This window comes from Callithrix jacchus, chromosome 3 (assembly GCF_049354715.1).
Source record: "Callithrix jacchus isolate 240 chromosome 3, calJac240_pri, whole genome shotgun sequence".
NCBI lineage: Eukaryota > Metazoa > Chordata > Mammalia > Primates > Cebidae > Callithrix > Callithrix jacchus.
In genome coordinates, this window is record NC_133504.1 from 140,800,154 (window position 1) to 140,813,574 (window position 13,421).

Here is a 13,421-nt window from a genome sequence, read left to right on the forward strand (position 1 = left end):
ATCTGAATTAGGAGGGAATGTTTTCTTAATCATTACAAATAGCAGGACTAAATTTTCTTGTGACTAGATTTATCTTTTCTTGGCCAAAATACATGGATAATTTATCTTTTTAAGGATTTTGCCAAGATTAGAAATGTATTTGAAAAACTAGCAGATCCTTGTGAAGAACAAACATAATACACTGTTTTGTCTCATTAAAATTCTAACAAATTTTGTATACTCCTACCTCAGTTTTTGTTTGTTTGTTTGTTTCTGAGATGGAATCTTGCTCTGTCGCCCAGGCTGGAGTGCAGTGGTGTGATCTCAGTTCACTACAACCTCTGCCTCCCAGGTTCAAGCAATTCTCCTGCCTCAGCATCCCAAGCAGTTGGGTCTACAGGTGTATGCCACTACGCCCAACTAATTTTTGTATTTTTAGTAAAGACAGGGTTTCATTATGTTGGCCAAGCTGGTCAGGAAACCTTGACCTTGTGATCCGCCAGCCTCGGCCTTCCAAAGTGCTGGGATTACAGGTGTGAGCCACCATGCCCGGCCCCTCCTACCTCTAGTTTTAAGGATGAGAAAACTGGGCCAAAGTATTTAATTAACCTGTTTGACTTGAACAAAGCTAACCACTTGCTTCTTTCTTTATCTCCTGGTTTTTCTCCTTGGTGGCCCCTCAGTTTCTTTCAAAAACCATCTTCTTCTACCAGTCCCTTAAATACCAATTCCCCTAGCGTCTGATTTTGGGTCGCCTCTTTTCCCAGTCTACATAATTTCACTAGGTAATTCTTACTACACCCATAGCTTCAATTACCATGAGATTCCAATGACTCTCAAATTTGCATCTCCACCCAGGCCCACACTTTTGAGAACAGATCTACATATTCCACAGTTTACCAAAAATTTAGGCATGAATGTCTCGTGGATATAGCATACTCCACACATCCAAAAGTGGACTCCTGCTCTGCTTCCCACATTCTCTAACTTAAGAAATAGTATCATCCTCCACCTACTCATTCACTCTAAAGAGAAGTCTGAGAATTCCTCTACTTCCCAAATCTACATTTAGTCATCATACTGATTACACATCTTGAATCTCGCTGAAGTCTATCCCATTCTTTCCTCAGGAAACCTGATTATCCTTTTTTTGTGTGTATGCCTTAATCTTCTAGTAACTTCCAAGGTTACTAGTGACTCCCACTTTTCTCCATCTTTTCTGCTTTTGGCTCACAGTCCTGATGCCCAGCTCATTTCCTACACTATCTCATGATGCACTGAGTCTTCCCCAACCCTGGCTTCACAGTTCTCTCTCAGAAGTCTCCTCTTCACTCAGCTTCAGGCACAAAACAACATGACAACACTTTGGCCTTTTTCATCACTCAGAACTCTGCTGGCTTCTAGTTCTTCAACTTCAAAATTCCATTCTGACTGCAATCTTCATAGCAACCAAATTACTTTTGGTCCTCACAATGCTGCTTAATCTCTCCATCTTGACCTAGTCTCATGATCTGGCAGCCTCCTGTGACTCACTTACTTCCATAATTTTGATCCCATGGTTCAGATTCTTAATGATTTTGTCACTAATATTGGATTCTTCCACCAACCCATACCTGCTGAACAATCACCTACTCTGGATATGGCCCATCATTTCTTTTTCTTTTTTCGAGACAGTCTCACTCTGTCATCCAGGCTGGAGTGCAGTGGTGCAATCTCAGCTCACTGCAAACTCCGCCTCCCAGGCTCAAGCAATCCTCCCACCTCAGCCTCCCAAGTAGCTGGAACTATAGAGGCTTGTGCCACCATGCCCAGGTAATTATTGCATTTTTGGTAGAGATGGGGTTTCACTATGTTCCCACACTGGTGTCGAACTCTTGGGTTCAAATGATCTGCCTACTTCAGTCTCTAAAAGTGCTAGGATTACAGGTGTGAGCCATCGCACCTGGCCCCATCATTTCTTTTTCTTGCTCTATTACTGAGCATAATGCTAAAAATAATAAAATAAACTAAGAAGGCACATAATTTCCAAATTCTTTAATGAGTATGGATTACTTTTACAACTAAAATAATACTGGTAATAGTAAAAGAAAAAAGAATTTAAAATATTGATTAGAGAAAGCTCTGGGCATTAGAGTACTTGTAGCTAAGTAGCTAACACTACATACATTTCTAAGCACATGTTAAACTACTACCTGGATCATTAGAAATAAATCAAGAAGTTTATGGTCTATTCAATATATATTTCCAAACACTAAAGTCTAAGCATGAAAATCTAATCCGAGTCCTATTTTAGTCAATGGTTTCAATATCTTTAAAAGATCAAATGTGTACAATGTGTCTTGAGAAGGAATCAGTTTACCTGGAGTTTGTACTACAGCATGCAAATTCTTTTCTTGAAGTTGTTGAATTCTTTCATTCTTAGCTTTGCTCTCTTTCTCCAATAGTTTGAGTTTATGAACATATTGGTTATTTAGAAATTTCAGATCAGATGTTTCACGTGCACACTTCTTCAATGAAGTTTTCAACTCTTATAAGGAAAAAGATTCAAAGACCACTTTAAAGGTCAAGAAATCCATGAAGTTTTTCCATTTCACAAAATACAAAAAGTCGTATCAACTTAAAAGTCTCCACCTGCTTCTTATGAATGCTTTACATGAAGCTTATTACTTCTATAATTATTAACAAAACTGTAATTAACTCACTAAGCACAAAAAGAAATCTTCATTTTTCAGCTACTGCTGAGCCTAATGTACATCACAGCTTTTGCTCCTGTAAATTGGGTCTGAAGCTAAAGGATTTTGAATTCACACCATGTATTAGATATAATTTTCTACTAAATATAAGAATAATTCATACTAAGATAACCATATAATTACCTTTTCCCTACAACCTTTGCAACTATCCTATTCTACTTGACAGCTCAAAGACTGCCTATAAAACAGCATGATATGGCCGGGAATGGTGGCTCACACCTATAATCCAAGCACTTTGGAGGGCAAGGCGGGCAGATCACCTGAGGTTGGGAGTTCAAGACCAGCCTGATACATGGTTTTCACCTCATTTACTACTTTTATTTTCAGTAAGGGAAAAACAAAAGTTGTTTCAAGAACATTTCTTCAATTCCAATTTAATATTCCCTATGGCAATTTTAATTCTAAAAATTTAATCCACATATAGTGAAGACTATCATAGCTATAGAATGCACATTTATTTTCCTTCTCAGGAACTCTTCAGCACACCCTACAGAATTCAGGAGATATTAGCAGAAGGACTATCATATTTTCCTTTTTTGAGACAGAGTCTCGCTCTTCTGCCAGTCTGGAGTGCAGTGGTACGGTCTTGGCTCACCGCAAACTCTACCTCCCGGGATCAAGCAATTCTCCTGCCTCAGCCTCCCAAGTAGCTGGGATTACAGGCGCACACCACCACGCCCAGTTAATTCATATTTTCTTTTCTTCTTTTTTGAGACAAGTTTTCATTATGTTGCCTAGGCTGGTCTCAAACTCCTGGGCGCAAGCGATCCTCCCACCTCAGACTCTTGAGTAGCTGGGATTACAGGAACACAGCAACCAGCTGCAGGACTACCATATTTTCTAATTGATCACTTTAAAATTAGACATTAGCCTTTCCTTCATATAAAACAAAAAGGACAAAGACATTGCATTTTAAAAATTACCAAATTTTCACTTACCTTTAATGCGTTGGTCTGAATGTTCTCTCAGTTTCATTAACTCTAGGTACAATTCATTATTTTCTCTACTCAATCTTGCATTTTCAAGTTTATAGGGTTCCAAAACAAAATCAAAATTGGCACTTTCTTTTTCAGCTTTCACAGCAGATAATTTTGATTGCCGAAGGCTCTCTGTTGTATGAACTAAGTCACTAAAAGAACAGAAAATTTAAATACCAGGAAACATTTCATTAACTTTCTAACAACTAAAAACATAAAAAGAGTCATGTGCCACATAATAACATTTTGGTCAACAAGAGACCACATACAGGAAGGACAGTAGTCCTATAAAATTTATAACAGGGGGAGCTGAAAAATTTCTATTGCCTCATGAGATCCTGGCCATTGTAACACTGTAGAACAACACATTATCTTTTATATGATTACCTAGGTTCAGATACACAAATAGATACCATTGTGTTACAACTGCCTATAATATTCAGTGTAGTAATAACATGCTGTGCAGCTTTGAAGCCTAGGAACCATAGGATATATACCATATAGCCTAGGTTTGTGTAAACACACCCTATAATGTTGATACAATGACAAAATCACCTAATGAATGACACGTTTCTCAGAACCTATCCCCTTCATGAAGCTATGCATGACTGTATTTGAAGACCAGTGAAGCAGACACAGAACTTAAGGGGGAAGAAAGAACTTAAGGGAAAATTGTCTCTCAACAATATCAGATACCCAAAAAAACTATAATTCTAATCACAGAGAAAACCCTCAGAAACGTTTACTTTGAACAGTACAGCATGACTGGTGACCTTTAGAGTTCTGCAATATGGAAGGCCTGGACTAAGGACAGTGAAAAAACAGATGAGCTTCAGATGGTTTAAAGCCTTTTAGAAAATCTACCATTTTCTTTACTGAAGCATGAAGTTCAATCAGAAATAAGGTAAGTGGATTAGAGATCTTAAAACGGTATTTTTGTCTTTACCTGAAAAGTTTTTCTACCAAAGGTAAACACTCCACTGTCAGAGTCTGGCGGTATCCCAGCTGATCCAGTCTTTTTCTAATATTAATATACTTTCTTTCTACAGCTGTAGTCATCTTGTCTTCCAAAATAAGTTGTATTCACTTCCAAAAATTAAAGTCCTGAGAGAAAAGAATAAAACATTGTTATATTATAGCTATAATTGTTGTTTCACAATAAGAAGAAAAATTTCTTTTAATATGAAGCAATTATTTTTTATTTTTCTTCAGGTAGGCAGCCTTCTGGAAAATTCAGATTTAAAATCGATGCTTAATGATATTCCTATTGCTGAATTAAAATAAATATTTCTTCATACAACTAAATGTTACAGTTAAAACAATAAAGCTTCCAGGAGAAAACAAAGATTTTTCCTAAGCCTGAAGTAGGCAGAGAATTCTTGGAGAGGCCTCTCTTAAAAGCACTAAACATAAAAGATAAATTTGATAAATTAGACTTCATCAAAATTTAAAATGTCTGCCCATAAAAATACTCAATTAAGAAAATAAGGCAAACCAAAGAGTGGGAAAAAATATTCACAATATCTGACAAAGAATTTGTATAGAGAATATAAAGGAACTCTTATAGCTCAATAATAAGACAAACATCCCAATAATAACATTAATTTGGGCTAAAACTAAAATTTTGTTGTGCTAAAGACTTGAACAGACATCTCACACAGGTGTCTGAATGGAAATAATCATATGTAAAGGTGCTCAACAGTAGTCATCACAGAAATACAAATTAAAACAAGGTACAATTTCTCCCAAATTAAAATGACTAAAATTATAAGGACCAACAATAGCAAATGTCACAAAGATCTAGAGCAACTAGAATCTTCACACATTGCTGACAGGAGTATAAAATCACTTTGGAAAAAGTCTGGCAGTTTTTTATAAAGTAAAACATACTTCTAGGCTGTAACCCTATGATTCTATTCCCAGGTATTTATGGAAATAAAAAATATCCACAAAAAGACTCTACAAGAATGTTCACAGGAACTTACTCATAGTAGACCCAAACTGGAAACAACCTAAACCCCCATCAACAGCAGAAAGGATAAACTATATTTACACAATGCAACACTAAGGGATAAAAGGAACTACTGATACACATCAACAGTATGGATGAATCTCAGAAACATTATTTGAGCAAAAGAAACCAGACATACACTGTATGACTCCATATATATGAAGTTGATGAACAAGTAAAATTAAACTATGGGGACAGAAATTACAACAGTAGTTGCCTGGGGAGGTGAAGCGGTTGCGATTGTATGTTAAGAGTTAGGAGAGAAACTTTTAGGGTAATGAAAATATTACATTGATTGGGGTAGTGATTACACAGGTGTATACATTTGCAGAATGTTCTTTTCAAATAGTACACTTAAGATCTATGCCTTTCACATGTCAATTTCACTTCAATTTAAAAAAAAGACACAAGTACCTCTGTACAAGTCTTTGCCTTTTTTTTAATATTTATGAATATATTCCTATCAATCTGCCCTAAAATGGACTTTTCCAAAGATCATTTCTTTTTTACATATATTTTAATTTTTACCTTTTTAGAGGCAGGGTCTTGCTATGTTGCCCAGGCTGGTCTCCAACTCTTCAGTTCAAGCTATTCTCCACCTTTGCCTCCCAAAGTGCTGGGTTTACAGGTGTGAGTCAATACACTCAGCCCAAAGATAATTTCTTTAGAAACTTTGCTCTTTTCTAACCTTTGCTAACTGTAGTCATGATAGTCATAATTCTAAGCCAAATAAAAATTTTGTTTTATGTCTGTTGTTCTCCACAATATATAAAAAATACATTACATGCGGGCCGGGCGCAGTGGCTCACGCCTATCCCAGCACTTTGGGAGGCCGAGGTAGGTGGATCACAAGATCAAACGATCGAGACCATCCTGGTCAACAAGGTGAAACCCCATCTCTACTAAAAATACAAAAATTAGCTGGGCATGGTGGTGCGTGCCTGTAGTCCCAGCTACTCCGGAGACTGAGGCAGGAGAATTGCGTGAACCCAGAAGGCGGAGGTTGCGGTGAGCCGAGATCGTGCCATTGCACTCCAGTCTGGGTAACAACAGCGAAACTCCATCTCAAAAAAAAAAAAAAATACATTACATGCATGAGCATACATGTAAAAGTCGAACCCCACAGCTACCCTGGGAGGGAGAAAGATCAATGATATCATCCCTACTTAACTCTTCCAAAACCACGGGGCCTCAAGAAAGTAACTATTCCAAAACCACGGGGCCACAAAGTAGGTGGTCAGTCATCAGAGACCAGGTCTTCTAAGTCCCGGCCCAGCACCCTGGTTTCTGTACCATGCTGCCTCAACTTACCAGATCACTTTTAAATTAGTCGTTCTCCTTGGTTACTCCTTTCTATAAATCTTTCTCCTTGCTCTTGTTAACTTTTTCTAAATGGCTTCCTCATGAACTTCCTAGGTTCCTTCCACAAGAGACACCTAAGTGATGCAGGGTTTTCAGGGAAATTCCTTCAGACATAAGAAATACACCTGACAAATCCAGATGTATTCCTAGCAGGGTGTAAACTTGTAGGGCGTGCACCACTCAAACATTTCCCCTCTTTGCTACCAAGTCCAGTTACCCAGAGATAATACCTCCTCATATCCTGCTTTGGTGGGGAGGGAATGAGAATAAGTATGAATCAATAAATCATGACCAGGGCCTCAGGACAGATTAAAATCCTCCCAAACAAAAAAATGTTAGGCCGTCCCCACCCATGAACTATTGTCCTCCCACATAATCCCCATCCAGACATGGAGGCTATACTCTTTTGTTTCCAGAGAAGCAAAATAAAAGGTTAGGTTTGGGGGGGATCCCTCCATACATATATGTGTAGAAGCATTCACCTACTTAACTCTGGGGTTGATATCTGAAAACCAGTACATTTAATTTTTACAAAAACATTGCTGTGTATATGTACGTGTGCACAGGAGCTCAAAACATAAACAAGAAATCCCAAAATACAACAAAGGAACCTGTTAGCTGTGGTTATCTCGGAGTCCTTCCTTACTGAACTCAAAGACTGAAAAGCAGTGGTGATGCTTCAAAGCAGCTGGGCAAAGATTAATTAAAATCTGTCGTTCTATGCTTTGGGACATATTTGTTACAAAGAGTGGGTGATTGTTACGCTGACAGGGCATTTTAATGTTTAAATCGATCCACTGGTCAACAGCAAGTCTGTCTGCATGGCCCACACTGACGCTCCGTGACGAGCCGGGCCCAAGCTCTCTCCCCGCCAATCTCCGGTTTGCAACTTTACCGTCGGGTGTTGACCGGAAGCGGGTGTGGAAGCCGGGCCGGTGCGAAGAGTTCCCGCGCTCCTCCCCGCCCGGTCGGGCCCGGTCCAGCCCCACTTCCTCCGGCGGCCGCGCGGCCTCCCGGCAGCGCCCGAGCCCGATCCGCGGGGACCTCCCGGAAGGCACTACCGCAGCCGCCGCCGCCGGCCCCCTCGCTTCCGCGGCCGGACTCACCGGCAGCTCCAGCCGCCGTTCCCTTCGCCTCCAGCCGCATTGCCCTCGGGCCTCGAGTTCCCCCACTAGCTCCTTCCGCCCAGCCGCGGGCTCCGGCGCTAGAACAGTTTGAAAATGGCGCGGAGGGACTATGCGGCCGACACGGAAGAGGCGCAGCGGTTGCCTCGGTAACGGGAGCGGCGGACGATGCGCGGCGCGCAGCGGGGACGCGTGCGGCGACCGTGGCCGCGCCCTGGTGCCCGGAAATGCAACGCCGGGACAGAGCGAGGCCACGGCGCCCCCTGGAGGTCGGTGCCCGCGGCCGGCAAACGCCAAACCTCAGCTGATGCCTAAGCCGGCATCCTCTTCCTTCTGTCGGCCAGATGTGTGCATCTCCTACTGCGTGCGGGGCGAAAACGCCGCCCCATTACTGGTCCCTGCAGCGGAGTAGCCTTCACCTGCAAAGTGAACACCTGCTCACCACGTAATCCCCAAACGCAGATATCAAGTTGCCCCTGCAACTTTGCCTGACAACCACCCAAGGCAATTAATTGTCACACATTGTATTTCCCTGAGGCTCTGTGTAGAACCATAGAATTCATACATCAAAACACAATCATTTATTGATCTGTCTCTCCCTGCCGCCACCAACTATGAATTCCTTGAGTCAGAAACTATTTTACTCAGCAAAACATTTGTCAGTGGAAATAAACTGTTTATAGACCATGCACAGATGGAAAACACCTAGTAAAACCCTAAAATTCCCTTTCTCTCCTGAAAAGTAAACAGGAAAGAATGGAACTCCTAATCATCTGGAGTTCCATTCTTTCCTGTTTACTTTTCTCCCAAGTAGGCCTTCTGAGACAGGAGAATAGGGAAGGAAGTCAGAATAATGACTAGCCGCCCCTTCTCAGGAAAACAGGCATAAGGCTCCATCTATTAGGGAAGCTGAAGCAATTAACCAATCCTTTCTGCGATAAACAAATCTGTTATAAGCTGGAATGGGACATCCCTGAAAGAGGAGCATGCACATTCAGGGCAAAATGTGTCCTTAGGATAACCTTTTATTATAATAAGCTCCTTAAAGCTCATACATACGAAATGCATATCATACAAACACTTAAAATAATGGCAAACATGCGCAGCCGCACTATGAAAGAAAAACAACAAGAAAACGGATATGACGATTACAGGAAATCCCCACCCTAAGAGTTAAGGAAGAGTAGGAGGTGAATATAAAAGAACAAAGGCTATATTAATCCAGGGCTGGTGCCACTTGAAGATCAGCTAGTTCCTCTCTCTGGAACATCCTTTGCTTAATTAATCTTGCAGGGTGGTTATTTGTGTGTCTCATCCAATTCTTTGTTCATAACACCAAGAACCTGAAACTCCAACTTCCAATCCGATAACATTTTGGTGAGCCAGTCAGGAGGTAAGCCCAGAAGAACTGGGAGTTTTTATTTTCTTTCTTTTTCGCCTCAGCTCTTTTGCTTTGGTTTAAAGCTGCCTTTTGTTGGCATGGGTTGGGTAGTTAATAGCCAAAAAGGCACTGGACACTAGAAGACTTGGGTGACAAGGTAACCTGATTGGGGAATGGGGCAAATAGGTCCCATGGGGTGTAAGATCAATCCCTGCAATGGTGAGGTGCATGTTTGTGTGGCCATAATAATATTACATTATTTGCTGCTTCTTTTAATTTTTTTTCTTTTTTTCTTTTGTGTTGGGATAACATGTTTAGACCAACTAGAGATACACCCCAAACCCAAAGGGTCAGGGCAATAGATAACTGACTATGGAGAGCCCAAGGGCTAGCATGAGCCTGATGATTAGGGCCCACCACCTGGATAAGGAGAGTACCCTGCTTCTTCTGTGAGGGACCAGATCTAGATTGTTTTAGTTTAGTGGATCTGGTGCTAAAGGAAAACTCCCGGTGGAGACTCTTGGATTACTGTATAAATTGCACAGTGGATCCATGGGAAAATCACTGTGCCTGGTTTATCTCACATAGTCAGAGGGCATTCTACTTCCTTATTGAGAGGCCAGTCTCTAATAACAAATTTAAACCAGGCAGTCTGCAATTCCTGGCCGTTTAAACTATAGTTACTACAATAGTTAAGGAAACCATTTGGCAAGAAACTATTTTGGCCAGCTACAGGGATGCTAAAAGCCAAAGGTTAAACCCAGAAACTAAAGGGAAACTTATCATAGGTCACCAATTATGGCAGGATTCTTCTTCAAGTGGCACTGGTGCCCACCTAAGGCCAGAGACATCTGGCATTACAGTCCAGACCCTTTAAAAGTGGACACCCTAAAGGGAGACTCTAGATGTAAACTCATGAACCTATGAGACTCCCTTCTTCTTTTTTTTTGAGACAGAGTCTCACTCCGTCACCCAGGCTGGAGTGCAATGGCACAATCTCGGCTCACTGCAACCTCTACCTCCTGAGTTCAAGTGATTCTCCTGCCTCAGCCTCCCGAGTAGCTGGGATTACAGGCTCATGCCACCTCGCCCAGCTAATTTTTTTTTAGTAGAGATGGGGTTTCACTGTGTTAGCCAGGATGGTCTCGATCTCCTGACCTCACAGAAGATCTGCCCACCTTGGCCTCCCAAAGTGCTGGGATTACATGCATGAGCCACCGTGCCTGGCCAAGACTCCCTTCTTCTTTTCCACAGATTAGTCATGGGAACCACTCGTTCCGTCCTGCCTGACTCCCCTCTCAGCTGCATTCTCAATACTTAGAATCAGTTTGACCCTGAAAACCTGTGAAAGAAATGCCTAATATTTTATTGTAACACCATTTGGCCTCAATTTCAGCTAGGGAGTCAAGAGCAATGGCCAGTCAATGGAAGTCTCAATGATGACACCATCCTCCAATTAAATCTATTTTGTAAGAGACAAGGCAAATGGTCAGAGATACCATATGTGCAAGCCTTCTTAATTCTAAAAAGCCCACCATTTTCAAAGTCCCCAAAACTTCTCCACAGAAAGAAACTCCTAAAACTGAGCTGGACACTGTAGATAACCCTCTCTTGCAAGGGGTACCTATCTGTCAGGGCAAACAATAGCCACCTCCCTGTAATCCAGGTCCAAATACATCCTAAGCTTCAAAACAATGACAAGAGTCAAGGGTCCTAGCAAACCCTTCCCATACTAGCTTAGGAACACCATATTCAGTGATACTACCTGCCCTGTTACCTCTCAGAAAAGTGGCAGGAACCAAGGGTCATAACAAGGTATAGGTACCCTTCTTAGTAACTGATATCCAACAATGTAAGGAAAAACTGGGCAGTTACTCAGAAAACCCTAAGAAACTTGCTGATGGGTTCCAGACTTTGACTTGGCTTTCAACCTTTCTTGGAGAGACATGCAATTCATTTTGGCCACCTGTTGCACACTTCTGGAAAAGGAATGAATTTTTGAGGCTGCTAGCCAGGACACTGATGAATTGTTTTGCATGTAACCTGCAGGGCAACAGACTGGGAGCAGATACAGTCCCTACTGTTGAACCCAACTGGAAATATAATACCCCCATGAGAATGAATAATCAAACTAAATTTCTTGAGGCACCCATGAGGGGAATGAAAGAAGGAATGCATTAAACTATGATAAGCTTAGGGAGATCACTCAGGGGAAATAAGAGAATCTAGCCATGGGTTTTTTGGTTTTTTGGGGTTTTTTTCTGAGACAGAGTCTCGCTCTGTCGCCAAGTGCCAAGCTGGAGTGCAGTGGTGCAGTCTCGGCTCACTGCAACCTCTGCCTCCTGGGTTCAAGCAATTCTGCCTCAGCCTCCCAAGTAGCTGGGACTACAGGCACACGCCACCATGCCCAGCTAATTTTTGTATTTAAGTAGAAACGGGTTTTTCACCATGTTGGCCAGGATGGTCTCGATCTCTTGACCTTGTGATACGCCAGCCTCAGCCTCCCAAAGTGCTGAGATTACAGGAGTGAGCCACTGCGCCCGGCCCATGTTTTATAGTAGACTAGAAGAAGCCTTTGAAATAAATACAGACTTAGATCCTGCTTCTCCTGAAGGCAAGATATTAATGGCACAGTATTTCATTAGTCAATCTACCCTGGACATTACACGTAAGGTCCAGAAGCTGCAAATGGGACCGCAGATTAATCAAAACCAGTTCCTTGACACTACCTTTATGGTGTACAACAATTGCGAACTGGAGGAAGGAAAAGGGGACCAAAGTAAAAAAAAAACAGCAAGCCAGAATTATGGCAGCTATCATTCATGATGCCCTGAATGCCCAAAAAGCATCCAAGAGAAACACAAAGAGCCACAAAGATAATGCTAGCAAAGGCTCTTGCTTCAAGTGCAAAAAAAAGATGGGCATTGGGGAAAGGATCATACTAAGCTCCCACCATGCCCTGCCATCAATGTGAAGGCATCAGTCATGACCCTTGGCACTGGCAAATTGACTTCCCCACCGGGGTGCTTAATTGGTCAAAACTCTGGCAGTCTAAAAGGAGGAGTTAGATGAAGACTGAAGTGACCTGGAGCCTTCCTTACTGTCCCTGTCCAGGAATATCATCATTACTATTGAACAGCCCTGGGTAACTCTGGATATCATGGGCACTCAAGTTTAGTTTCTCTTTGATATAAGGGCAAATTACTCTGTCCTTACTGCATATGCAGGAAAACTTTCTTCCCAGTTCATGAATGTTATGGGAATGGAAGGGAAGCCAAAAATGAGATCCTTTACTCCTCCTTTAACTTGTCAATTTGAGAAGCAAATTTTCCAATAGGAGCTTCTAGTAATACCAAGCTGCGAGTCCCCCTGTTGAAGGCAGAGGTCATGGTTAAAATAGAGGAATTACTACAACATGAACATTGCAGGATTGATGATGGTTGGGTAAGTAAAGTGTCCCAGACCTCATTAACAAAAAGGTTAACCCACCAGCTTGGTATACCGGGAAACCAGGGAAAGCCAAAATGGCAAAGCCAGGCAAAATACAGCTTAAAAGGACTCCAGCTATTTTCCAAACTGAAAATGATATCCAATTAAGCCCGTAATTCAAGAATTTCTAACTCATGAACTTTTAAAGCCTTGCAATTTACCTTGCAATACTCACATTTTACCCATCTTAACTTCAGGGGAATATCAGCTAGTACGGGATCTCAGAACAATCAAAGAAGCTGTTATCCCCATCCATCCATTGGTGGCAGAACCATACACTGTCCTGGATTAGATGCCAGGGGATGCAGAATGGTTCTTGGTCCTAAACCTAAAAGATACCTTCTT

The 13,421-nt window shown here is 41.6% G+C and overlaps 1 protein-coding gene across 8 annotated transcripts in view; it reads right to left on the reverse strand.

Moving 5' to 3' along the window:
- The window catches only part of CEP135 (centrosomal protein 135), an 89,065-nt gene extending 80,636 nt beyond the window's left edge, over positions 1-8,429 (reverse strand). For 5 of the 8 annotated variants that reach the window (XR_013533118.1, XM_078367219.1, XM_078367220.1 and 2 more), the window contains exons 1-4: positions 8,189-8,429; positions 4,656-4,813; positions 3,671-3,861; positions 2,339-2,506 (exon numbers count right to left, since the gene is read on the reverse strand). Coding sequence is in view for 6 of the 8 variants with exons in the window: in XM_078367219.1 (XP_078223345.1) it covers positions 2,339-2,506; positions 3,671-3,861; positions 4,656-4,768 (472 nt within the window). In the remaining 2 variants the exon portion in view is untranslated. Of the gene's footprint in view, positions 1-2,338; positions 2,507-3,670; positions 3,862-4,655; positions 4,814-6,248; positions 7,157-7,977; positions 8,139-8,188 lie in introns of those variants that run through there. The other 3 variants (XM_054253345.2, XM_054253347.2, XM_054253348.2) reach the window with 3 other exon arrangements.
- Between the last annotated feature and the right edge of the window lie 4,992 nt (positions 8,430-13,421).